At 45.0% G+C, this 24,769-nt stretch overlaps 1 protein-coding gene across 1 annotated transcript; it reads right to left on the minus strand.

The window, feature by feature from the left end:
• Positions 1-9,287: 9,287 nt before the first annotated feature.
• LAMP5 (lysosomal associated membrane protein family member 5) lies at positions 9,288-24,560 on the minus strand. Its single transcript, XM_062202282.1, has 6 exons — positions 24,497-24,560; positions 23,808-23,980; positions 23,281-23,412; positions 23,049-23,154; positions 21,507-21,695; positions 9,288-9,466 (listed from the first exon to the last, which is right to left on the minus strand). The coding sequence occupies exons 1-6, from the start codon at positions 24,558-24,560 to the stop codon at positions 9,288-9,290; spliced, it is 843 nt and encodes a 280-aa protein (XP_062058266.1).
• Between the last annotated feature and the right edge of the window lie 209 nt (positions 24,561-24,769).

Raw genomic sequence — 24,769 nt, forward strand, 5'->3', positions numbered from 1 at the left:
CTAAGTTACCAGAAGCTTCCTGGCTATTTGGTCCCCATAGACTTGGGCTGTGTGTTCATGTAAGACCCCATGGTTTGGAAGAGGCATTTAAAGAAAGAAAGGGAGAATAAGAGAGCATACCAGATATCCTGCCACTACCTCTCCACTGCTACCTTTTTCTGGTGCAAGTTTGGCCTGAGCAAAGGAAAGCTGTGTTATTTTTTTAATAAGAATGGGATTGACTTTTTAGAAGATATATTTGAAAGTCAGAGAGAGAGCAAGAGAGAGAAACGGAGTGAGCTTCCATCTGCTGGTTCACTCTCCAAATGGCTGCAATGGCTAAGACTGAGCCAGGCCAAAGCCAGGAGCCAGGAGATTCATCCTGGTCTCCCATATGGGTGGCAGGGGCCCAAACACTTGGACCATTTTCTGCAGCTTTTCCCAGGACATTAGCAGGGAGGTGGAGCAGAAGTGGAGCAGCCCGGACATGAATCAGTGCCCATATGGGATGCTGGTGTCCCAGGCAAATCTTCACCTGCCATGCCACGATGCCAACTCCAAGAGATTGATTTTTTAACTGAATTAGACAGATGGAATCAGATAGAGTTATACTTGTGTTCCCATTACCCACTGGGAAGAACATACTCAGTATCAATTACTAGAAAAATAAAATCATTCCATGAAGTTAATAACTCAATGAGTTCAGACTCCTTGGTCAAACCAATCAAGTGAATAGCACCATGTCATCAAAGAATTGTTAATGAGATTCCTGGAAGGGAGGAAGATCGATTCAGTCTGAAGCAGATACAGAATGTACAAGCAGGAGAAATTTTGTAAGAGTAAGATGATACAGTACAGATTCACGTTGTACCTGAACGCTAGTCAACTTAATCCTTGAAATGAGCACATTCTGAGTTGTATTTCCAAGCCCAGTGAAAATACTATCTTAATGTAAGTTCTGCTAAAAGAAGAGCCTAGAACAAAGTTTTAAGAGAATTTTATTTGCAAGATGATCCCAGGAAGCTCAATATAGCACACTGGAAATACGAGACAAAGAAGAGAACAAAGTTAAAAAAAACAGAAGTGTGCTATCATGAATGGGTTACCGCTGTGTGCAACTGGGGCTCAATCCTCCTGGAGGCCTCCTTAGAGACACTTCAGGATTGGCCTTTGGGGGACATGGATGCTAATGTATTTATCCACCATCTCTTATCCCTAGTTGAGAACTGCTCAAGCATCAACCCCTAGAACTGCCACCTTGCCCTGCACATTTTGTTCCTTCCGCCAAAGAGACATGGAAAGGCATTGGGGCCATCAGCAAACGATGTCCAGGAAAGGCTGGGGGAACACGGGTGGGCCCCAGGCAATGCCTCCTTCATGAGAAGGTCGAATTGAGGAATAAAGGAGGGCTTGAGAAAGTCAATGGATCTCTGACTTCTGAATAAAATGCACTGTTTTCAGACCAAAGGGATTCTTTATCCTGAAAGGTTTGCATTCACACCAAAGTCTTTCATTATGATGCTTCATCATTGTCAGCATCTTAAAACTTAAAGCTAAAACAAAAACAAGAACTTTAGGATCTTATATGATCCACCTTAAGTGAGGTAACCCAGGCCTCAAAGTGTTAGATAATGGCAGCACATTAATCATACCTGCCTGACTAGACTCTCTCTCTCATTCTCTCTTTCTCTCTCTCTTTCACACACACACCTCACTTCAGTTCCCTGAGGGCAGGGATTTTTACTTACTGAGCTCACTAGTGTGTGTCCCCAGAACCCAGAGCAGGTCTAGAAAGTTCATGATCGGGCCGGCGCCACGGCTCACTAGGCTAATCCTCCGCCTGCGGTGCCAGCACCCCGGGTTCTAGTCCCTGTCAGGGTGCCAGATTCTGTCCCGGTTGCCCCTCTTCCAGTCCAGCTCTCTGCTATGGCCCAGGAGTGCAGTGGAGGATGGCCCAAGTGCTTGGGCCCTGTACCCACATGGGAGACCAGGAGGAAGCACCTGGCTCCTGGCTTCAGATCGGCGCAGTGCGCCAGCCATAGTGGCCATTTTGGGGGGTGAACCAATGGAAGGAAGACCTTGCTCTCTGTCTCTCTCTCTCTCAGTCTAACTCTGCCTATTAAAAAAAAAAAAAAAAAAAAGGTCATGATCAATGTTTATCAATAGCAGTGATCTCATTTGTCACATGAGCCTTTGTGAAACTTTCCCCAGCTGACAATGTGACAGGCTCAGTCACCTTAAACGACAACTGAAGTGGCTGCTAACCCTGAAATTCCTTGTAGCTGAACCCCTCAGCTGTCTGAATCCTATAAGCTTACAAGGAAAACCAACTAACATATAGTTATCAACAAAGTTTAATTTTGTAGTTATAGTGCTTGAAATGACAATATTATATGATGAGTCTAATAGCTACCATACTTTCCAAGTAAATCAAAGTATAAATGATTTTTGACAACAGAAGTGTAATGGGATGTCTATTGATGACAAATTCACAGACCCTGCTTATCCTACAGTGTTTTTTTTGTTTTGTTTTGTTTTGTTTTGTTTTGTTTTACCAAAGTTTGTAATCGAAACAAATCCTTTCCTTCACTTGAGGTTAGTGAAAACTAAAAGTCTAATACTTTCCTATCCATATTCTTGGACTCTGACAATGCTGCCACCTCCAACTGACAAGCCCCCGAGTGGTTTACTGAACTGGGAGTGGGGTCGGGGGAAATCTCTACAGAGAGACATATTCTGGATTCAAAACTCATATGGGAAACTCTGCTGAGTTTAAAACCCCTGCGATAGTCCCTTTGGATCTTTCCTGAGCTCTTGTTTGGTGAGTAAGATAAGCATGCATGTTAAGGATTGTGTAGAAAATGTTATCAATAACATCTGATGGGGCATCTCCAGTGTGCCAAGCATTGCACAGGGAGTGACGCATTCTTTCAAGAATCCTCAAGTAACTTTGCTGGGATGGCATCATGAGCTCCATTTTCAGTTGAGAAAATGAACATAGAGAAGTCCTACCATTTGGATAATGTTGCGTGTGCACTGCTAGAAAAGGCTTTTCACTAGTTTTCCTATGAGTACACAAAATTAGCTGTGCAAATAACAATTCAGTCAGAGTTTAATAAATGATGTCATGGCTAACTTGCTATGCTATTTTCAGGATTTTGTTTTGTGCTGAGGTGTAACCATTTGTATTTGACAAATGATTTAATTGTGTCCAATTTGGATCAGAACACAAATGTGAAGGTCATTTTTCAACATAAGATGGGTATTTACATTTGAAAGCTAGACTTTTATTCACTGAAGTAATTAAGACATGGGGCTGGGACAGCGCTGCAGCACCGGCATCCCATATGGATGCTGGTTCATGTCCGGGCTGCTCCTCTTCCGATCCAGCCTGGGAAAGCAGTAGAAGCTGGCCCAGGGGCTTGGGCTCCTGCACCTATTTGGGAGAACTGGAAGAAGCTCCTGGCTTTGGGTTAGCCCAGCCTCAGACATTGAGGCCATTTGGGGAGTGAACCAGTGGACGGAAGACCTCTCTCTCTCTCTGTCTCTCCCTCTCTCTGTAACTCTGCCTCTCAAATAAATAAATATAATCTTAAAAAAAAAAGTAAGGTCAATTTTGAATAAAGTATAGCAATACTAGGCCGGCACGGCGGCTCACTAGGCTAATCCGCCTGCGACGCCGGAACTCTGGGTTCTAGTCCTGGTTGGGGCACCGGATTCTGTCCTGGTTGCTCCTCTTCCTGTCCAGCTCTCTGCTGTGGCCCGGGAAGGCAGTGGAGGATGGCCCAAGTCCTTGGGCCCTGCACCTGCATGGGAGACCAGGAGGAGGCACCTGGCTCCTGGCTTCAGATTGGCGTACTGCGCCAGCAGTAGCATCCACTTGCGGGGTGAACCAACGGAAGGAAGACCTTTCTCTCTGTCTCTCTCTCTCACTGTCTAACTCTGCCTGTCCAAAAAAAAAAAAAAAAAGTATAGCAATACTAGGTAGCTCTAGCCATTTTTTTCATCGAAGTCTTTAATGTTTCCTATATTTATAAAAGCCTCCATTTTAACATGTCATTTATGACATAATCTGGGGGGCATTGTCAGCCTTTAAAATCTCTGAAATGAATGACTTAGTGTGCTGAAAAAGTTTGTAAAGAAGGTTTTGTGGCAATGGTGCCCTCACTGTGTCTTTATAGGTTTGCAAATGGAAGAAAAAAGCTTACATATTATTTTTAAAGGCATTTAGGAATGATCCTATTGCCTCCAAAACCATTTTTATGTCAAAAATTTATATTTTTATTTCCAAAATAATCATTAGCTTTAAACAAATAGAAAAATACAAAGAACATAAGCAATATGTCCCCACCCCACTTCCACCCCCCACCCTCACCCATTTCCACCTTCCAAAAGAAGTTTATGTATTCTTCTAAGCCCTTTTCTATGTCTCTACATCATACATACCACACACATACATAGTTTATTTATTTTTTTTTTAATTTTTTTGACAGGCAGAGTGGACAGTGAGAGAGAGACAGAGAGAAAGGTCTTCCTTTTGCCGTTGGTTCACCCTCCAACGGCCACCGTGGTAGGCGCGCTGCGGCCGGCGCACCGCGCTGATCCGATGGCAGGAGCCAGGTGCTTATCCTGGCACCGCGCTGTTCCGATGGCAGGGGCCAGGTGCTTATCCTGGTCTCCCATGGGGTGCAGGGCCCAAGTACTTGGGCCATCCTCCACTGCACTCCCGGGCCACAGCAGAGAGCTGGCCTGGAAGAGGGGCAACCGGGACAGGATTGGTGCCCCGACCGGGACTAGAACCCGGTGTGCCGGCACCGCAAGGCGGAGGATTAGCCTAGTGAGCCGCGGCGCCGGCATTATTTTTAATAAAAAGAGAATCATACTACCAAAAAATTATCTCAAGGGAGCATAGATTTTAGGATTTCACCATAAAGATTCTCAAGCAACCTGTCAGGATGATGTTCTAGAACTTACACTTTCCCACGGCAGGCACAGGGGGCTAAAGCAGCATCCCATATCAGTGCCAATAGGAGTCCAAGCTACTCCGCTTCCAATCAAGCTCCCTGCTGATGTGTCTGGGAAGGCAGCTGAGGATGGGTCCAGTACTTGGGCCGTAGTTGCAACCCACGTGGGACACCAGGATGGAGTTCCTGGCTCCTGGCTTCAGCTGGCCCCACCCTGGCTGTCATGGGCATTTGGGGAGTGAAACAGCAGATGGGAAGTGCTCTCTCTGTCACTCGAGCTCTCTCTCCCTTTCAACTAAATAAATAAATATTTAAAGGGATTTGCGAAGACTGCCTTCCAATTGCACTTTGACACCCTGAATTAAAGATGTGTCTGACTCAGGTTGCCTGTGTTTGTTCCAGGGAAATGTTCATGCCTAAAGCCAGTGCGGACTACCCTCTCAATAAAACCTTGCACAGAGCACTCTGTTCCACCAGAGTTGAGCAGCAGAAATTCCTACCATCTGTCCCTCCCCCAGCTTTCTTCATTCCCATTACTCTGGTGCCGGTGCCTCCCGAACCCATGGGAGGTTGCCAAGTCTTTGTTAGTGGAAAGATTGGACAACAGAGGAGAAAAAGGCAGCAGTAATTTGGAAGGCTTTCCCAGGCTCCAGGTGAGAAGCCAGTGGCCTTTGAAACAATGTCACTGGAAGCTAGTTCCTAGGCGTGGGGAACCCTACAAAGAATCACGTTCAGAGTTTAAATCAGTCACCCTCTCGCCTGTAAGAAATCTGCATATGTTTCATCTGCCCTGGTATTCCCTCGCGGGCAGATCCAGCAAGCTAACGCAGCATCCTTTTATGCCCAGAGGCATGTGTGTTAAAGTCTCAATAAAAAAGAAAAATGACAGTTCAAGGGGGTAATTGAGCATCTGTGGCTTAGCTGTTTTCTTTTCCGTCTCTGAGCTTGGGAAGCAAAACAGATAGTTGAGCCACAGCATTAGCCTTTCCTGGTTCAAGGGCACCTGCAAAATGTAGGACAATAGCACTGAGCATGACAAGAGTTCAGAGCTGAGGTCCAGTGTTGCATCAGTCCCTCTGGACAACTTGAGGTGGGAGAATGCTAGCCACAGACATATTAAGAGCCTATGACTCCTGCTCTACATCCCGAAGCTCCCCTTTATGTTCAGTTTGCAGTAAAGAAGGGACTGCGAGAAATAAGGCCAGGCTCAAAGGAAATTAGGCTGAGTTCAAAACCTAATTTTAGGAAAGCTAGATAAAAATGACCTGGCAAGTGATTATGGTGATAACAATAATAAATAGCAATAATAATAGTAGTAACCCATCTTACATATTTCACATACAAAAGTCCACTGTTGATTCTAATAATTAAAAATTTGGATTCCAAAAGGATAATATTAGTTAGCTTAGACACAGGGATGTGGCCCTATGTCAACATCTTGAAAAGAACCAAGAGACTATTCTTTGTTGAATGACATGTTTGTTTGTGTCTGTTTCCCTGTCAGTCCTCCCCTCAAAATGCTGCATTGTCAAGTTTACTGATGTGTACCCAACACAGAGCCTACACTCAGAGGTGCTCAAAACAGCAGTAGGTGATCAGTTGCAATGTTTATTAAATACATAAACTAATAACATTTCCAAAACTAACAAAAAGCCCATGTTTTATGAAAGCAATTTAAAAAAGACAATTCCCAGAAGTTATGATTCAGAAAGGCCTATTCTTATTTTTCTGAAGGGATTACAGAAAGGAATGAAAAATAGCTGTGAAGTCCTAGGTAGATTCAAGTATTTATTTCTCCTCAAATCATTGAAAGCTTCCAAATAAAATATATGAAGTTTAAAAATATATATAAGGGGCTGAAGCTGTGGTGTAGTGGATAAAGCCGCTATCTGCAATGCCAGCATCCCATTTGAGTGCCAGTTTGAGTCCCGGCTGCTCCACTTCTGATCCAGCTCTCTGCTATGGCCTAGGAAAGCAGTAGAAGATGTCCAAGTGATTGGCCCCCTGCACACATGTGGGAGACACAGAAGAATTTCCTGGCTCCTGGCTTCAGATTGGCACAGCTCTGGCCATTGCGGCTATCTGGGGAATGAACCAGTGAATGGAAGACCTCTGCCTGCCTCTGCCTCTGCCTCTCTGTAACTCTGCCTTTCAAATACATACATAAATCTTTAAATATATGTATATATGTATATATGTATATATATATATATATGACACTAAAATGGGAAAGGTATGTTAAGTTTGGGACATGGAAGCATGGTAGATGAGTAAAAGAATAGAATCAGGGGACAGCATTGTAGTGCAGTGGGTTGTCACCACCTGTGGTGCCAGCATCCCATGTGAGCACTGGTTCAAGTCCTGGCTGCTCCACTTCCCTTCAAGCTCCCTACTAATGTACCTGGTGAAGCAGCAGCAGACGGCCCAAGCCCTTGGGCCTCTAAATCCACATGGGAGATCCAGATGGAATTCAGGCTCCCGGTTTCAGCCTAGTCCAAACCTGACCATTGCAGCCATTTGGGGAGTGGGCCAGTGGCTGGAAGATCTCTCTATATATGTAACTCTGCCTTTCAAAAACAACAAAAAAAAATTTTTTTTAAAGAGTAGAATCAACTGTCCTTGAGGTGAGAGTGTCCACCCACACTGAAGGAGACTTTCCCTGCTCAACATGCAACTTTGATGAAGAATTGGACATTTTTCCCTCAGTAGTCTGAGGCAAACACTGAAGAGAGATCACACCAAGACGAAGATTGAGGTTGATAGAGCAGCAAACAAATGGGCAACAGAACAGCAACTGGATGGTATTATCCAGAGTTGCTCGGATAATGAACTTCTGAGGATGCCCTGCTGTTGGACGTTAGGGACTGAGAGAGATGAGCTCTCGAGCTGCCCGCCCTGTGGTGGAGATCCTGCACGGCGTGGGGGCGGAATCCCCTACCCCCATTCTGTTCTTCTGAAAACAAGCAAAATTCAAGCTGTATGTGCTTCTCTAGAAAGTTTCAGCAAATTATACTTCACTTCAAATAAAACGCACCTTAGGCTTCCATATCCAACCCTGCATTTTAATCTGATCAAAAACGCCAAACCCAAGACCAAGAAGTATCAGAAACAATGTTAGACCCATCATTCAAGAGGCACATTATTCAAACCCACTTCTGAGGTGGGCATTTGGCTTGGTGACTAAAGCTCTGTATCCCTCATCAGAGTGCCTGGGTTCAAGTCCTGGATTCACTCCTTCGTCCAGCTTCCTACTGTGCACCCTGGAGGAAGCCAGCTGATGATTTGAGCGGTTAAATCCCTGCCGCACGTTAGAGAGGTGTGATGGCGTTCCTAGCTCTTAGATTCAGTGTGGCCCTGCCTCAACTTTGTGGGACTGTGGGGAGTAAACCAGAGGATGGGAGATCTCTTTTTTTCTGTCTCTATCTTTCAAATAAATGTTAAAACTAAATAAAACTATCTTTTCCAAGATAAATTCATGCCCCTGCCTGTTAACCTGGAAAAGTCGCCTTCACCCTCAATGTGCCCCTGTTCCTTTTTTGTTTTTTCCTAGTGCAACCATGACAAATCAACCTTCATCTTCACTCCTTTCTACTCTGGATGCCAAAAGAAACAATTGTAGTTTTGTTTTCTTGTTTCAAGAAAGCAACCACAGATCAGAGAGTAGTATACTTTAATTCATTTTGAAAAACAACTTACAGGGATTGATTCTTCAGGTCCACTTACTCGGACCTGACACATTTTAAGTCCAAAAACTCTGCATAGTTACATTTAACGGGTTCTGGTGCTGCAAAGTCACTGGGTGCAAGTAGCAGTGAAACATTCCCAAGACAATCACTAGACATGCAGAACGCCAGCCAGAAGCATGGGTCACTTTCAGGGGTCTTGCTGCAGGGAGCATGAGGTTGTATTGTGTGTGTATTGACAACAGTAGAGGGCAAGCCAGCTGTGTCCAAGGGAGAAAAGCACCCCCTGTTTCTCTGAACCTAGACGGGTTTCCTCCCTAAAGAATGTGTTTCCAGTCCTTAAACTTCAGGCCCAGATTCTCCTCCAAGCGATATGCGCTGTACCTTGGAGAGTCAAAGCCAAGCCTCCATGAGCAAGAAAGCTGGCTAACCCCCACCCCCCACCCCCAACTCCCCAGCATGGAGAGAACAATTGCCATTCACCTCCTACATCCAAAATAGTCCCTCCCTCCCTGGGTTTAAGCATGGATGAAGGCCAAGCAAGACTCTGATACCCGGGCCTGTTTGACTGTAGTATGTCGGTGTATCCTGTGTAAAGGTGAAAAGTGCTTGTGTTTTTTTAACCTGATCCAGTTGGGGGCAAAGGCTTGTGGGATGGGCCCTAGCCCATGTGCTTATACTGGGACCGGTCCCTAGGGATCTGCACCTGATTGGCAGTCATTTTGTGGTGGATGTGGTAAATCACGAGTGTTACCACAATGACGAGGCCCAGTATCAGTCCCAAAATCAGGGGCAAGGTTTCCTCCAATTGCTCCCGCTCATCCACTGGACATTTATGCTCTGAAAGGGAAGAGAAGAAAAGCAGTGAGTTCTTAACACATTCTGCATCCTAAGTCCTCCAACCACCCAAAATTAAAATGGAAATGGCTTAATCAGATGGCTTTTTTTCCTGGAATAATATTTTCCTGGGTAGGCATTTGGCTTAAAGCTTAAGACACCAGATTGGGATGTGCCTTCATTTTGATTCTCAGCTCTGGATCCCAATTCCATCTTCCTGTTAAAGTGATCCCTAGGAGGTAGAAGGTGGTGGCTTAAGTAGTTGGGTCTCTGCCACCCACCTGGAGGCCTGGACTGAGTTTCAGGTTCCTGGCCTTGGCCGGGCCCAGCCCCAGACATTTGGGGATATGAACCAGCAATGGGAACTTTCCCACCACCTGTCTCTCAAATTAATGAATAATATTACAAGAACAAATCCCAAGTTTTAACCACTTACCATTTCCATATAATATAAAAATAAAAATACATTGATTAAATAGGGCAATATTTGGTTAGTGGATTCCTGGCAGAGGTCAATAAAATACCCAGAAGATTTACTTAAATTTTCAGTTTCAGTACTAGATACAACAACCATGATTTTTCCTATTTATTTTTAAACTTTTTATTGGAGTATAATAAACATGTAGAGAATTGTACACATAAGCAATTTTCTAAAAGACTGAAAAAGCCAACTGCTGGCAACAATATGGAGTGCCTGGAACTCTTAACAGCCTGGGGGTAAAATGGTGCAATCATCCTGATAAAACTGTTCGGTAATTTCTAATAGAAACAAGCATATGCGTACATTGTAACCTAGCATTTCAGTCCTGAGAACTTAAGAACATCTCAGCACAAAAAGATAAACGTAAGTATTCATAGAAACTTTTATAGAGAATAGCCAAAGTTGGCACAAACCAAAATGCCCCTCAAAGTACAATGGATACACAAATGTTGGTTTATATATGCAATGGAATATTAGTAAAAAAATATAAAAGGAATAAAATGTGGCTATGCATACAAAATGGATGAATCTCCAAAGAATGTTAAATGAAAATTGTCAGACACAAAATAGGACATACTGTAAGATCCCATGTATGTGAAGTTCAAGAACAGGTCAAGCTTAAGTCTGTGGTGACAGAAATCAGAAAAGGGCTTATATAAGAGAACACAATGAAAGGAACACAAGGGAACTTTTAGATGTGATAGAAATGTTCTAGACCTTGATCTAGTGATGTTTACATGGTTGTGAGTGCAGGCAAAAATGCAATAAGCTGTACAGATTAGGTTGGTTCATTTTAAAAATATATGCAATGCGGCCGGCACTGCGGCATGGCAGGTAAAGCCATCGCCTGCAGTGCTGGCATCCCACATGGGTGCCGGTTTGAGTCCCGACTGCTCCACTTCAGATCCAGCTCTCTGCCATGGCCTGGGAAAGCAGTGGAAGATGGCCCAAGTTCTTGGGCCCCTGCACCCATATGGGAGACCCGGAAGAAGCTCCTGGCTCCTGGCTTTGGATCAGCGCAGCTCCAGCCATTGCAGCCAACTGGGGAGTGAACCAGCAGGTGGAAGACCGATCTCTCTCTCTCTCTCTCTCCCTCCCTCCCTTCCTCCCTCCCTCCCTCCCTCCCTCTCCTTCTCTGTGTAACTCTGACTTTCAAATAAATAAATAAATCTTTAAAAACTACATGTAATGTGTGCTACAATCTCTTCACAGCATGTGTAGAGTTCAATGATTCTTCACAAATGAGCACCACATCTAGATCAGGAATGAAAATGTTAGTAGCACCTCATGGTTGATTCTTTTTTACTTTCCTGAAACCCAAGATAGCTTAACAACCCTGTGTTTCATTTTTCTTTGTTTTTTATAAATACACAAAAGAAAAAAAAAAACAGTTCTTGGGTGATTCTTCCCTTGGTCAAATAGTTTATAGGGCTGACAAGTACTGCGTTCCTAGAAATCAAGACACATTCTCTTAGCCTTTCTCACTACTTGCAGGTCATTGGTGGCCTTTTGACCAAATTTATGAGCCATACAACTGGAAAAAAAAACAAAACAGGTTCTAGTTATCTCTTCATAAAGACAAGGTTCCAGCCAAGAGGACCCAGTAAATACTTCTTAGGCACACACTGTGTGTAGATTCTTCCATAATCTCCGTGGACACAGTCCCTCTTCTCCCCTTGTGGAAAGAAGGGGAATGAGCCCTGACCCATAGATGTCTTTCCTCTCTAATAACAACTAAGGGAAATTTTGATACAAATGTATAGCTTTGAAAAAGCTGTATACTTACCATCCCTGGTTTCTAAATTAGCATTCAGTTCCAAGCATAAACATTATAGCATTAATCCCTATCACAACCCTATAAGGTAAATAACATTATTGTACCCATTTTTAAAAACATAAGGCAACTGCAGGATAAAGATGCTAAGGAATTTCTCCAGGAGTATGTGAAACCAGAGTTTTAACTCAACAGCTTAGGGTAGTGCCTTGCAGACCCCAGTTAGTGGCATTAAAAGACCCCCACGTTGGAGCAGGAGGGAGAGTGTGCGCTCTGTTTCTAGACCTCCAGCTGCCAAGCACTGCACAGCAAGGCCAGATGGTCACAATTCCATGTGCTCAGAACAGGGACAAGAAGAGCTTCACGAAGAGACAAAGTTAACTGAGGAAGAATCTGGGCCACCAACCTACACTGACCAATTTGTGAAGTCGTGTTTTCTCTTTTTGTGTGTCACCCATCTACCAATGAATAAACAAATATATAGCTAGAAACAGCTATTGAAATAAAGATATGGGACTGATGCTGTGGCTCAGCAGGTTAATGCCCTGGCCTGAAGTGCCAGCATCCCAAATGGGCACCGGTTCAAGACACGGCTGATCCTCTTCCTATCCAGCTCTCTTCTATGGCCTGGGAAAGCAGAACAAGATGGCCCAACTCCTTGGGCCCCTGTACCTGCGTAGGAAACCCGGGGGAGGCTCCTGGCTCCTGGCTTTGGATCGGTGAAGCTCCAGCCATTGCAGCCATCTGGGGAGTGAACCAGTGGATGGAAGACCTCTCGCTCTGTCTCTACCTCTCTCTGTGACTCCGTCTTTCAAATAAATAAAATAAATATTAAAAAAAAAGAAATATAGAGGTGAACTTTCCATGTGTCCCATGGATTCAGACTATCACACTAAGGGAGCAGATGTAATGGAACAGTTAGGGAGATGGATAAAAATGGGTTTAAATACTAGGTCTTCTGCTTGCTTTCAGCAAATAACTTAATCTACCTAAGCTTCAATGTTCTGTAAAATAGGGCATCTCCTTTACAGGGCTGTTCTGAGCATCAGCTGCATTAATACCGATCAAGTACAGTGCCTGATACCGACTGTCTTTCTGTCACTGTTAACTGTAAGGTTAGAATCCCTACAATTTAAGCCTTGTATGCACTTCTTTTAAGTCTGGAAGCCTTTGGAAGTTAAGGATCAAAATAATTAACCCTACTTGGATAACAGATTTAGTGGGAAGAATAACATCTCATATCCCATCCTTTAGGAATGATGGAAGAGGACAGATGATGTATTCAGGGAAAAGATGGAGGGTGGATACACAAACTCTTACTGTTTATTTCTTGTTACTTTTGGAGAAAAAAAAAAAACCTACACAGTGAGTTAAAGCCCTGGCCTAAAGTGCTGGCATACCATATGGGCACTGGTTCTAGTCCTGGCTGCTCCTCTTCCGATCCAGCTCTCTGCTATGGCCTGGGATAGCAGAATAAGATGGCCCAAGTCCTTGGGTCCCTGCACCCACGCGGGAGACCTGGAAGAAGCTCCTGGCTCCTGGCTTCACATTAGCACAGCTCCGGACATTGCGGTCATCTGGGGAGTGAACCAGCAGATGGAAGACCTCTCTCTCTGTCTCTACCTCTCTGTAACTCTTTCAAATAAATAAATAAATCTTAAAAAAAAAAAAAGGCCTGCACTAAAGACACCACATGAAAGGGAACTACATATTTTTCACTTTGTGTTGCTATGTGGGGGCAAACTGTTGAAATCTTTACTTAATATATACTAAACTGATCTTCTGTATATAAAGGGAATTGAAAATGAATCTTGATGTGAATGGAAGGGGAGAGGGAGCGGGAAAGGGGAGGGTTGGATGGGAGGGAAGTTATGGGGGGTGGTAGCCATTGTAATCCATAAGCTGTACTTTGAAAATTTATATTCATTAAATAAAAGTTTAAAAAAAAAGAAAGGGAACTATAAAGGAGATATGAGACAATAGTGATATCAAAATGATCATGGGAAAATAAGCGAGAATTATTAAAAACACAAAATCATTATCCTTACCAATCCTCATCCACCAAGTGGAAAAAAAAAAAAAAAGGAAGGGCTCACATTGGGCATTGTGATGCTTTTCTTGAGTGCTGGTTTGAGTCCTGGCTGCTCTGCTTCTAATCTACCTTCCTGCTACTATGCCCAGGGAAGGCAGCAGATGGCTCAAGTACTCAGTCTCTTGTCACCAAAATGGGAGACCAGACCAGGTCGGAGGGAGCCTGGCTCCTGGATTTGGCCTAGTCTCACTCTAGCTATTGGAGCCATTTGGAGAATGAATCAGCTGATAGAAGATCTCTCTGTCTCTGTCTCTCTCTTTGTTGCTCTGCTTTTCAAATAAATAAATATGTTTTAGAAAAAAACAAAAAGGTATTCCCAAGTCCACTGTCTCTTATGCACCCTCCCCAAATTCACAAAGCTCTACAAACCAAAAGCACTTTTTATCACTAATTTGGCAGCAAAATCTGACTCAAAGTGCTGGTTGCAGAACTCAGTCATTCATTAGCAGGAAGATTCATATGTTTCACTGCAAGGAGCAAACAAATTAATATATTCGATTGCAGGGGGCTGTCCTGACTCTTTTGGGGTTTTATATAGCATGTAGTCTCTGTAGTCTACTATCCTGCAAAAGACTAAAATATTCTGAATTTTGGAAAGCAACTAGCCCCAAGAATTAACAAGTTGAGTATTACAAACCCTTAGAAGAAGGACATGTATACCTCCAAGTTTTAAGCCAATTCTTTGCATTTCTGCCTCTGCCCCATACAAAGAACATTTTGCATTACAAATTAGAGTCTATGTACACACATGTAACTAAAACCCAAGTTTAACAAGCAACAGTTATTCTTGCTTTGTTCATCTAGTAATGTATTCTCTTTAAATGTTATTTCATTTAAAATAATGCCATGAATGACCCACTAAAGCAAAGGCCATAATCTTTTGGGGCAGGATTGATGAATCTATGGTTGCCTCATCAAAATAATGTTTGTGAATGCACAAAATGAAATATATATGATTATAAAGGAAGCTGAATTTCAGCTCTCAAAATATTTTTAAAATAATTTCAGATGTAGCAATATATGTATTAATACAAGTGTGCCTTGGCTATGACTGAAAACTGTGAGAAGCATAAATGATATTTTGCAAGATCAGCACAAACTAATGTGAGATGAAAATATCTGCAATTTCTACTGGTGACAAAGTCATAAGGAATGTTGTTTATTACCTTTATTTATAATCAAAGAAAAAGTTAAATATTAGAGGTTAGTAAAAATAAAGATGCACATTTTCCCACTGAACTTTGTAGACCTCCTGAATTCTATGCACAAGCTCTGTGGACCACCACCCTCCAGTTGAAATCCTAAGTAATAAGCTGATTATAAATCACCGATTACAAAAGAACATCTGTGCCAAGAAAAGCTTGGCTGAGCCCAGAACACACCTTGCTTCAGACGCTTTGGAGCCCCTGACTCTGTCCAACTCCACACGACATGGGGTCCCTGTGTCTCACTCCAGCGGCACTCAACTCTAGAGCACACATAACTGGGCTCCAAGGTAAGGGGACCGTGGCTGGAAAAGGCAACAAGCACCCTCCTCCTCATCAGAAAAAAACTTCAGGCAAACCACAAGATGACTACATTGTACCCCAAATCAACAGTATTGGTATGGGTGAAGGGATGCTATTTGCTTTCTCAAGCTCTCTTGAAAGCAAGCACTGTTTCAGTATAAATTGCTTGCTCTCTGGCTGTGTATCCTTCAGCCGTCTGACTAGGCACCTAGAGGGAAGAATTTGGCCCTCCGTTTTCTCTGGGCTGCCTCTGGGCTTCTGTTATCCCAGCAAAATATATTTTGAATCCTGAGAAGCCATTAAAGTAAATGCACTTTGGAGACCTTGGCTCGATACAAGGAGAGACTCTCATCAATATATAAGATTTGGAAATGAAAAAATAATAAAAGCAACAATTGCTTGATCCCATTATATGCCAGGAACTTGGTATCCATGGTATATACCCTTCCCACTAGACTATGAGCTACACAAGGGCAGGGAAAGTTCATATATCCTACTACCTAGGTGCAGTGGACATGGAAACTGATTGTTCTTCCCTTGGCATCCACCATTTCCACACATCCCAATGGCAGGCATTTGGAGCAGTGGTTAAGATGCCATTTGAGGGCCGGCGCCGTGGCTCAACAGGCTAAACCTCTGCCTAGCGGCGCCGGCACACCAGGTTCTTGTCCCAGTTGGGGCGCCGGATTCTGTCCCAGTTGCCCCTCTTCCAGGCCAGCTCTCTGCTATGGCCCAAAAGGGCAGTGGAGGATGGCCCAGGTGTTTGGGCCCTGCACTCCATGGGAGACCAGGAGAAGCACCTGGCTCCTGCCTTCGGATCAGCGCGGTGCACCGGCCGCAGCACTGAGGGTGAACCAACGGCAAAGGAAGACCTTTCTGTCTCTCTCACTGTCCTCTGTCTGTCAAAAAAAAATTAAAAAAAAAAAAAAAGATGCCATTTGGGACACCCCATGCCATGTCAGAGTGCCGAGGTTTGGGTCCTGGCTCTGCTTCTGCTTCTAGCTTTCTACCAATGCACATCCTGGGAGGTAATAGGTGACGGTCCATTTCCACTAACATACAATCTCCCGTGGATCTGCATAAAACAAAGTTCAGGTGGTATCTCCCCTTTAGCCTCCTAGACTTAAGGACTCATGAATTCAGTGTGCCTGACAAGCTTCCTGCACTGATACTGATGGGTTTAGCAGTTGTTCAGCAGGAGCCGCTGGGGCTCTGAGAGGCTAAGAGCCCAGGATCTGCTACCCAAAGGCAGGATACTGGAGCCCAGCCTTCACCAAGCAACTTCACCTCCTTGAGCCTCACTTCCTCCATTGTAAATGGGGATCTCGGCGTCTCTCTCATGGGTTTATTTTCCCCCATGGAAATTTTAAAAAGGAGATGAGCCTGTAAGTGGCTTTAATAAAAGGGAACAAAGGCAGTTTTTATGTTCTATTACATTTTTGTTTATATATATATGTGTGTGTGTATATATATATACACACAAGAGTTTCCTTTAACTCAAGCCATTAAAATATTCGGGAAGTTTGTTACTTCTCAGGAGGCATCCTCATCCCATCAATGCCAGAGACTTCCTGAGGCTCTCAGAGAGACACACTGTGAATTAACTGTGGAAGTACAAGTTCATTAACCCCAACTGGACATGGGCACCTTGGACTGCAGGTGATGGTTGCTACAAACAATATACAAGGGTTATTGGAAAAGTTCATCAGTTTTTGCTTCTTTTTTGTTGCTGTTGTTGGTTCTTTTTTTTTTTCTCTCTTTCTTTTTCTTCCTCATACAAAGTGTTGAACTCTTTACCTAGAGTTAATCTTTTGTGTATAAAGTTAAATGAAAATAGATCTTAGTAAAAAAAAAAAAAAAAACAAGACTGGGAACAGGAGAGGGAATAGGAAGAGGGGTAGGAGTGAGAATTACTATGTTCTGGGGTCAGCACTGTGGTGTAGCAGGTAAAACTGCCGCCTGCAGTGCTGGCATCCCATGTGGGTGCCGGTTCGAGACCAGCATGCTCCACTTCTGATCCAGCTCTCTGCTGTGGTCTGGGAAAGCAGTAGAAGATGGCCCAACTTCTTGGGCCCCTGCACCCGCATGGGAAACCCAGAAGGAGCTCCTGGCTCCTGGCTTCGGATTGGCATTGCCAATTGGGGAGTGAAGCAGAGGATGGAAGACTCTCTCTCTCTCTCTCTTTCTCTCTCTCTCTCTGCCTCTCCTCTCTCTGTGTAACTCTGACTTTCAAGTAAAATAAATCTTAAAAAAAATGAATTACTACGTTCCTAAAGTTGTATTTATGAAATGCATGCAAATAAAAAATAAATAAAAATTCCTGAAAAATAGAATTAAAAGTCTAGCTTATTTTGGTGCAAAAGATTTTGAAATCCATGCATAGCTTTTTCATAGTGTACATTTCCCATTACATTCTGAAGACTCCTAGTATGCATGGATTTCTTTTAAGTCCATTTCCACAAACTGTTTGAAGGGCCTTCATATGTGGCATATAAATGAGCCAAAGACAGTCTCTGAACAGTGGCCTCGAGGTGGTTAATGTCCACTGCGAATGAGACCTAGTAGCTCAAAAGCCCGCTGGAATCAAACTCAAAATTTTACACACAATTATTTTTAAAATAGTCCAAACAAGCAAATGTTTAGTCATTTAGAGACTTCCTACTTTGCGTACCTCCTTGAAACCTCACCCAATAGCTGTCACCCAATGATAAGCTAAAGCCTTGTGGTTCTAAGGCCAGTAGAAACTGACCCAGAGACATCACATGACAAGCGAACAACAGCATGTAGATTCATGCGTCCCCTTCCCAGTGCCTTTTCTCTCACAGGTTTGCTTTTCCTTTTCCCCTTTGGATAGTGGTGCTTGTGCCATATGCCTCCTGCATGTCTCATGCTATGAGGGGATTCCCTTCCCATAGCGTCCTGTGCCAGCAGCATTGAATAAGGCGTGTATTTTATTTATCTAATCCCTCAAACCCACTCCCCGCACCAACAATATTCCATGGACCAGAAGCGTTTCACAATCCTATTAGGAAGGAGCATCTTGAGTAACCACCGCAAGATCCACTAAACCCAGCTCTGCATATTGACAATATCACCACAGTTGTGCACATAGCAGCTGAAGACACCTGTGCATGTTGCAATCGAAGACTTGCTGGGCAGAGAGACTTTCATGCAGGGGTCCGTGTAGTAGCCAAGTACAAGGCACCAGAAATGTAATAAAGACATCAGCTCCTATTTGGGCTGATTCAAGCCCCATTGTGTCCACTAACTCATTTCACTGGCACTATCTTGCTTCTCATAATGTGTACTAAGTAGGCAGGTATAAAGAAAGCCAGTCAAGACCCCCTTACACAGAGAATAGACTCTTCATGGGAAACCCTTTTGCTGTGGTGGGTCATGGCCACTGTCCAAACACACACACACACACACACACAACTTAACCAAATGCACATACACATCCCGCACAGCGGCTGTGCAAAAATATAACCAAATTACTACCCGAACTGCAAGCATTTATCCACTGACACCTACAAAGGCTTATGCAACACAATGAAAGTCTCTTAAGCTCCTTTTGTAGGGGGGTGGGGCCCTGCTGCTGGATCCTGAAAAGATACCCAAAAAACAATCTTTCAGATTCCAACAAATGGATATAACATCTCTTACAAAACACAGTTGGGGGGCAGGTGCTCAGAGGCGCCGACAGGAGGAGCCAGGAACAAAAGAATCCCTGCTACACAAAGGCACATGGAGCCAATGAGTGATTCTGAATGAAACTGCCTCCTCACAAGACAGTCAGTTCCTAAGCCCCAGGGCACCATGTGAGAGAGAACATCCTAATTATTGGCAAGAAAAGCCTGGGTGAGACAAGTGCAATTTGCTTGTGTTTCCTGGATCTGCATCCAGGCAGTTACACGTGCTTAGAACTATCCAAGGTACCTCGAGAGCTTCCTCACTGAGGGGACTGAATTGCATGTAAAAAAAATGCTTTTTAAACAAAAGATATCATTAACTGAATGTAATGAATTTCACTGATTTTTAGGAAAGTTGTTCCTGTCCTTATTCAGTGCTTTTTAAATCCTTAATTCGAGCACAGTTCTAACCATCTGTGTGATTTGATTTCTCAGTCTGAAGACAATCACAAGCAATAACTGAGAAATAGCAACCTCCCCCCCCCTCCCCGCCATAGCTTAGAATGAGCTTGTGGCAAGGAACCAGTAAAAGCAGCAACTTTAGTGCCAGTAGCACTATAGTCCTAGAAGTGCCTAGTAGCAGATGACCAGTGAAAAACAAGAAGTCATTAGTGAATATTAAGAATACCCTTGGGACCCGGTGCTGTGGCTTCGCAGGCAAAACCGCCGCCTGCAGTGCCAGCATTCCATAATGGTGCTGATTCAAGACCCGGCTGTTCCACTTCCAATCCAGCTCTCTGCTATGGCCTGAGAAAGCAGTGGAAGATGGGCCCCTGCAACCATGTGGGAGACCTGGAAGAAGCTCCTGGCTTCTGCCTCCTGGCCTCTGATCAGCTCAGCTCCGGCCGTTGTGGCCATTTGGGGAGTGAACCAGCAGATGGAGCATCTCTCTCTCTTTCTCCTTCTGCCTCTGCCTCTGGCTCTCTGTAACTCTGCCTTTTGGATAAATAAATAGATCCTTTAAAAAAAAAAGAATACCTTTAAAAACTCAAAGGCACTTATAGTACTACGTAGTACAATATGTTGATAATGAATTCCCAGTCAATAAGTAATTATATGTTTAATTATATTTAACAATTTCAGTTTAAGAAATAAATTTACTGTTACCTTCTATAACTATGTCCATAACCAAAAAGATTGTTTTTAATGTGAAGATCTGGACATTGAGAGTTTAGTTTCAATTTTGCAGAAAACATATTAATATGGAATCGTTAAATATGGCACTACTTTAGTAAATACATTACATTCAGACTTTCCTTTCACATAAGTACTTGGAAGTCTCTACTAATTGAATCCACAGCTTTAGAATATCAATTCAGCCAAAGTTAAACGACATCTGCTGTGTGCCAGGCTGTGTATTAGGTGCTAACAGTAAACAGATGGGTGAGTATCGTAAGAACCAGGCCCTTCTCTCCAGGACAATTTAACTTAGAATTCTCAAATGCCTTCTGATTGATCAGGGAGTGCAGTGGTAAGGGGTGCATGTTATTTCACACAATATGAGTGGAAGCTGTGTTTTATGAAAGCCAAATACAGGTGGAGATTCCCTACTATCCTGCTTATCTTGAATAGTTGCATTCACACTGGGATTCCATTTTTAAACAATTAGGAAAGACATAATGTCAAAATGCCTTTAATAAGCTTCTCCATATGAAAAGGAAAGAATAAATTAGTTTAATTCACTTATCCCACACGTATCCAATGTCGATTTTTGCTAGACTTCGACAAATTGCAGATGTAGATTCTCTTTATGCCCTGCTCCTTCTAGGATGAGGAAGAATAAGAGAATGTGGACAGCCTAAACCTTGCAGGGGCAAGCACAGCCTGAGATACAGCGAGCTGCTGGTCAGCAAAGGCAGCCTTTGGGGAGCCTTCCTTTCCCAGAGCCTCCCTGGCATCCCTCCCAATTATGGCGAATGCTGGGTGCAGGCAGCACTGGGGGTGCCCTTCTCTGCAACCTGTGAATGCACACCCACCCCCGTGGTTTTCTGACCACAGCGAACCTGAACTCAGAGTGGTGAAACCTACATGGGGAGGCAAGGAGAGGACAGGAAGGAACTGAGGCCCAGAGGAACAAAGGTTTTTCTTCAACCCGAGGCTCTCTACGTCAGCTATTTGAACTTACTGTCTTTTCTCCTCAGAAAGTTTGCATCAAAAGCATAGTTTTTCCAAGGTGGCTTTCTCAGCTCTCTCCCTAACAAGGACATCTTTTGGCACAGAAGGGAAGAGAGAGGGGGGAGAAAGAAGAAAGGGAGAGGAAGAAAAAACAGAGGAATGAAGAATGAAGGGAGGGAGGGAGGAAGAAAGACCTTATCCCTTTTTCATCTTTGAAAAGTAACAGAGGCAGCATCGTCGTTTCAGCCTATATATATATATATATATATATACACACACACACACACACACACTCTATATAACCCCTTGGGATCCCAACAGGTCCCTCTTCAGCCCTTCATGGCCTCTGCTGCTCCTCCCTGCGCTACCTCCCCCATCACATACCTTCACTGAAGACGAAGTCTGAGACGATGTCAAAGGGTTGGATGTGCACTGCCGACAGGATCATTGTGACCGTCTTTTGGGGATCACTGGAGGCTAGAGAAATGCTCTGCTGAGCCTGACACTCGTAGGACTTGCCAGCGGGGGTGACCAAGGCAGACAGGTGATGCGAGTTGGCTGTGTGCTTCCCAGCTGCAGCAAAGGTCCAAGTCGATGGTTAGGGCCCTCTTGCTGGTGAAACCCTCACCGTTCCTAACCTGGTGCGCCAGAGTGGGTTCTTGCCTCCTGGCTCCATACCTCCAACCCTCCTGTCTTCTGTGTTGCCATGCCAGGGACCAGGCTCTATTGGTGGCATAAATGGTGATCAAGGACAAACATCCCCCATTCCCTTGTGAGCCAGCACTCATTAAATAAAAATTGGATTTTCTTTTTGCAAGAGTGATATTTTAAAACCCAGCCCATTTTACTATATAATAGTTTATACTATAGAAAACCTTACAATGGAGATTCCAAAGATACAGAAACACAAGTGACTTAGCTTATCAGGTGTCCCACTGAGCCCAGCCAAGAATAACAAATCTTAGCCAACCTCTAATGCTCTGGGTACACGCCCTTGCATTTCAGGCAAACGCTTTGGAAGTCTGTAACCCCTTTTTTTTGGCTTAAGTTGGGGATTTTTTTAGCCCTTTTTAAATTTTAATGTCTTGGTCTCACTTAATTGGGGGAAATGCTTAAATGTGAATTTTGATGAAGAGGAGAGAACACGCTTTTTTACTGCATTTGTAAAGAAGGGTATAAGGGAGGAATGACACATGTGTTCTTTTATGTGTTCAATAAAAAATCCTTTCCCAACACTGCTGCCTGGGTGATGCCAGGCCTCATTTTGAGTGAAGTAAGCAATTTATAAAAAATAAAAATAAATAAAAATGTTATCTTTGATGGTGCCTGCAAAAAATAAAAAACACTTATTTTGAGGATGGATGTTCCTCTTACACAGTATTTTTGGAGAATCTGGGTGAGTTGTTGCTGTGATGGGCACAAAAAAAATCACAGATTAAAACATAAGGCACAACAAGCTCACTCTGAACCGGCTGCTGGCAGTGACAGAAAAGCTTGTGTGAATCCCAGCCGCCCTGCGCAGATAGGGAAGGCCTTCAGAGACTGCTCCCTTGCAGCTTTAACTCCCGAAAAGAACAGCTGGGGTGCCTAAGTAAATACGTAGAAATAAAACTGTGCCCTGCTCCGTGCTCTTTTGAAGCCCAAATCAGAAGACGCTGTCCTAAGGCAGCCGGGGCAAGACAGACCCTCGAGGGACTTCTCATCCAGGGTCACCAATTCGTCCTCGGACCGGGGATCCCTTGCGTACCAACAAGGTCTGAGATCCAGAGAACACCTAGGCGCTCCTGCCTACCTCGACCTGGAGTGTAACCCAACGCTGGCCTCCGCCTGGGAGCACAAAGGCTTGATCGGTTTCCAAAACCCTGAGAAATTGGCCCTGCCCGCGCTTTCCCAGACCCCTCTCCAGCCCAGCTCGCTTTTACTCACCGCGAACGGCGTCCTTAAAGTGGGTCTTCTCGGAAGAGTCGTAGACAAACTGCACCTTGCTCAGCCTCCACGTCGCCTCGGGGCCCTTGGACGTGTTGTGACTTTCCTGCCGCGCAGGAAGAGTGGCGCGTCAACCGCCCTCAACCGCTCCAGGGGCCAGAAACCCAGGGACTGCTCACACCCAAGCCCACCCGGAGCCTGGGGCCCCTCTGCCCGCCCGTCCCCGAGTTACCTTTACAAACAGCATTTTGAGCGAGTACGCGCGATCCACCCAGAACACCTGCAGCTCCGATTCGTTGTAGCCACAGTGGCCCTGCACCTCGGCTCCCCGGGTCAGCGCGATGTCAGCCTGTTCTGTGATCAGCTGGGAACACAGGCGCCCCACGCCCTCTCAGCGCGCCCGGCCCCGCGGAGGGGCCGGAGAGGGACTGGAAAGGGCTGGGCGTCCGAACTCTGGGCTGCACGCTTGGGCGCTCCTTTGCGCGCGCGCGCGCTCCCAGGTCCGGGAACATGCGGTTGTATGCTGAACGTGCAGACCCCGCCGGTAGGAAAGCGGAGAAAGGGGCGATTACTTTGAAAGCAGGCAGCACGAGCAGAAGGCGTTACAAGCCGGAACCCCCATGCAGCATTCAAGAACGGCCTGCTGGGGAGTTGGGGGTGGGGGGAAGGCAGGCGACCCAGGTCTTCGCAGAGACTCCAGGGAGGGTGCCCTTGACCCTGGAGCCCTAGGAGCAAGCTAGGGGAGGAAGGGTTCCTTACATCTACGTAATTGCTGGCCCACACATCATAAGGTACAATAAATTTGGCTGCAAACTCTGCCATGAGACACGTCGTCCCATTTTCCCGCACCACAAATATATCTTTTTCAGGGTTAGTGGAAAGGCCTGAGAGATTTTCCACTTCTTGTTCTGCTACGATTTGAGCCAATGTATCTGCAGAACAAACAAACAAAAAAATTCCCATCAGCTCAGGGCTTAGTGAGCTCACGCATCTCCCGCACTGGGGTGGAGAGACAACGGGTTGTCTGCGGGCTTTGGGGTGACAAAGTTCCCTGCCGGCAGCTGTGCGCTCTGCGAGGCATTTCTCTAACCCAGCGCTCACAAACTCGATTCTGCTCTGTTAATGTACAATAAAAATAATTTTAAAATTAAAAAAAATTAAGTCCTTAAAAATTTGCAATACGGTCCCCATCCCCCCCCCCCAAACCCCCCCAACATCACATAATTCCTGCCAGTGCTGACCTCAGGAAGCCGGCCTGGCGCTCGGTCTGGAATGTGCCACACAGGTGTGTGGCTCTCTGGGGAATTCCTGCCACCGGCCGAGAAGGCCCTCCCTCCCTCCCGTGGAATAAGGAGGGGAGACAAATCCGCAAAACAGAGAGGCTAGCTAGGATTTCCCGTGCCGCTTCGGTTCCCCGCCAAGAGGGCACCCCGCCGAACGCTACTCACGGAACAGCATCAGCAGAACTCCAAGTGTGGGGACGCCCAGAACGGCTCTTCCCTGGCGATCCATGCTCGCAGCGGCGCGAACGAGGCCAGCCGTACTGCTGCAGAGGCCGCCCGAGAGGGAATCCCTCAAAGTCGCCGCGGGAGTGGGCCCGAGTGAGCCAAGGGCGGGGGCCCGAGAGGGAGGCGGGGGAGCGCGTGTTCCGAGTGCGCCGGCTGGGACTTGGTGCGCCAGCGGCCGCTGCGGGCGCGGGAGTCAGCTCACTGCAGAGGGAA

This window comes from Lepus europaeus, chromosome 10 (assembly GCF_033115175.1).
Source record: "Lepus europaeus isolate LE1 chromosome 10, mLepTim1.pri, whole genome shotgun sequence".
Lineage (NCBI taxonomy): Eukaryota > Metazoa > Chordata > Mammalia > Lagomorpha > Leporidae > Lepus > Lepus europaeus.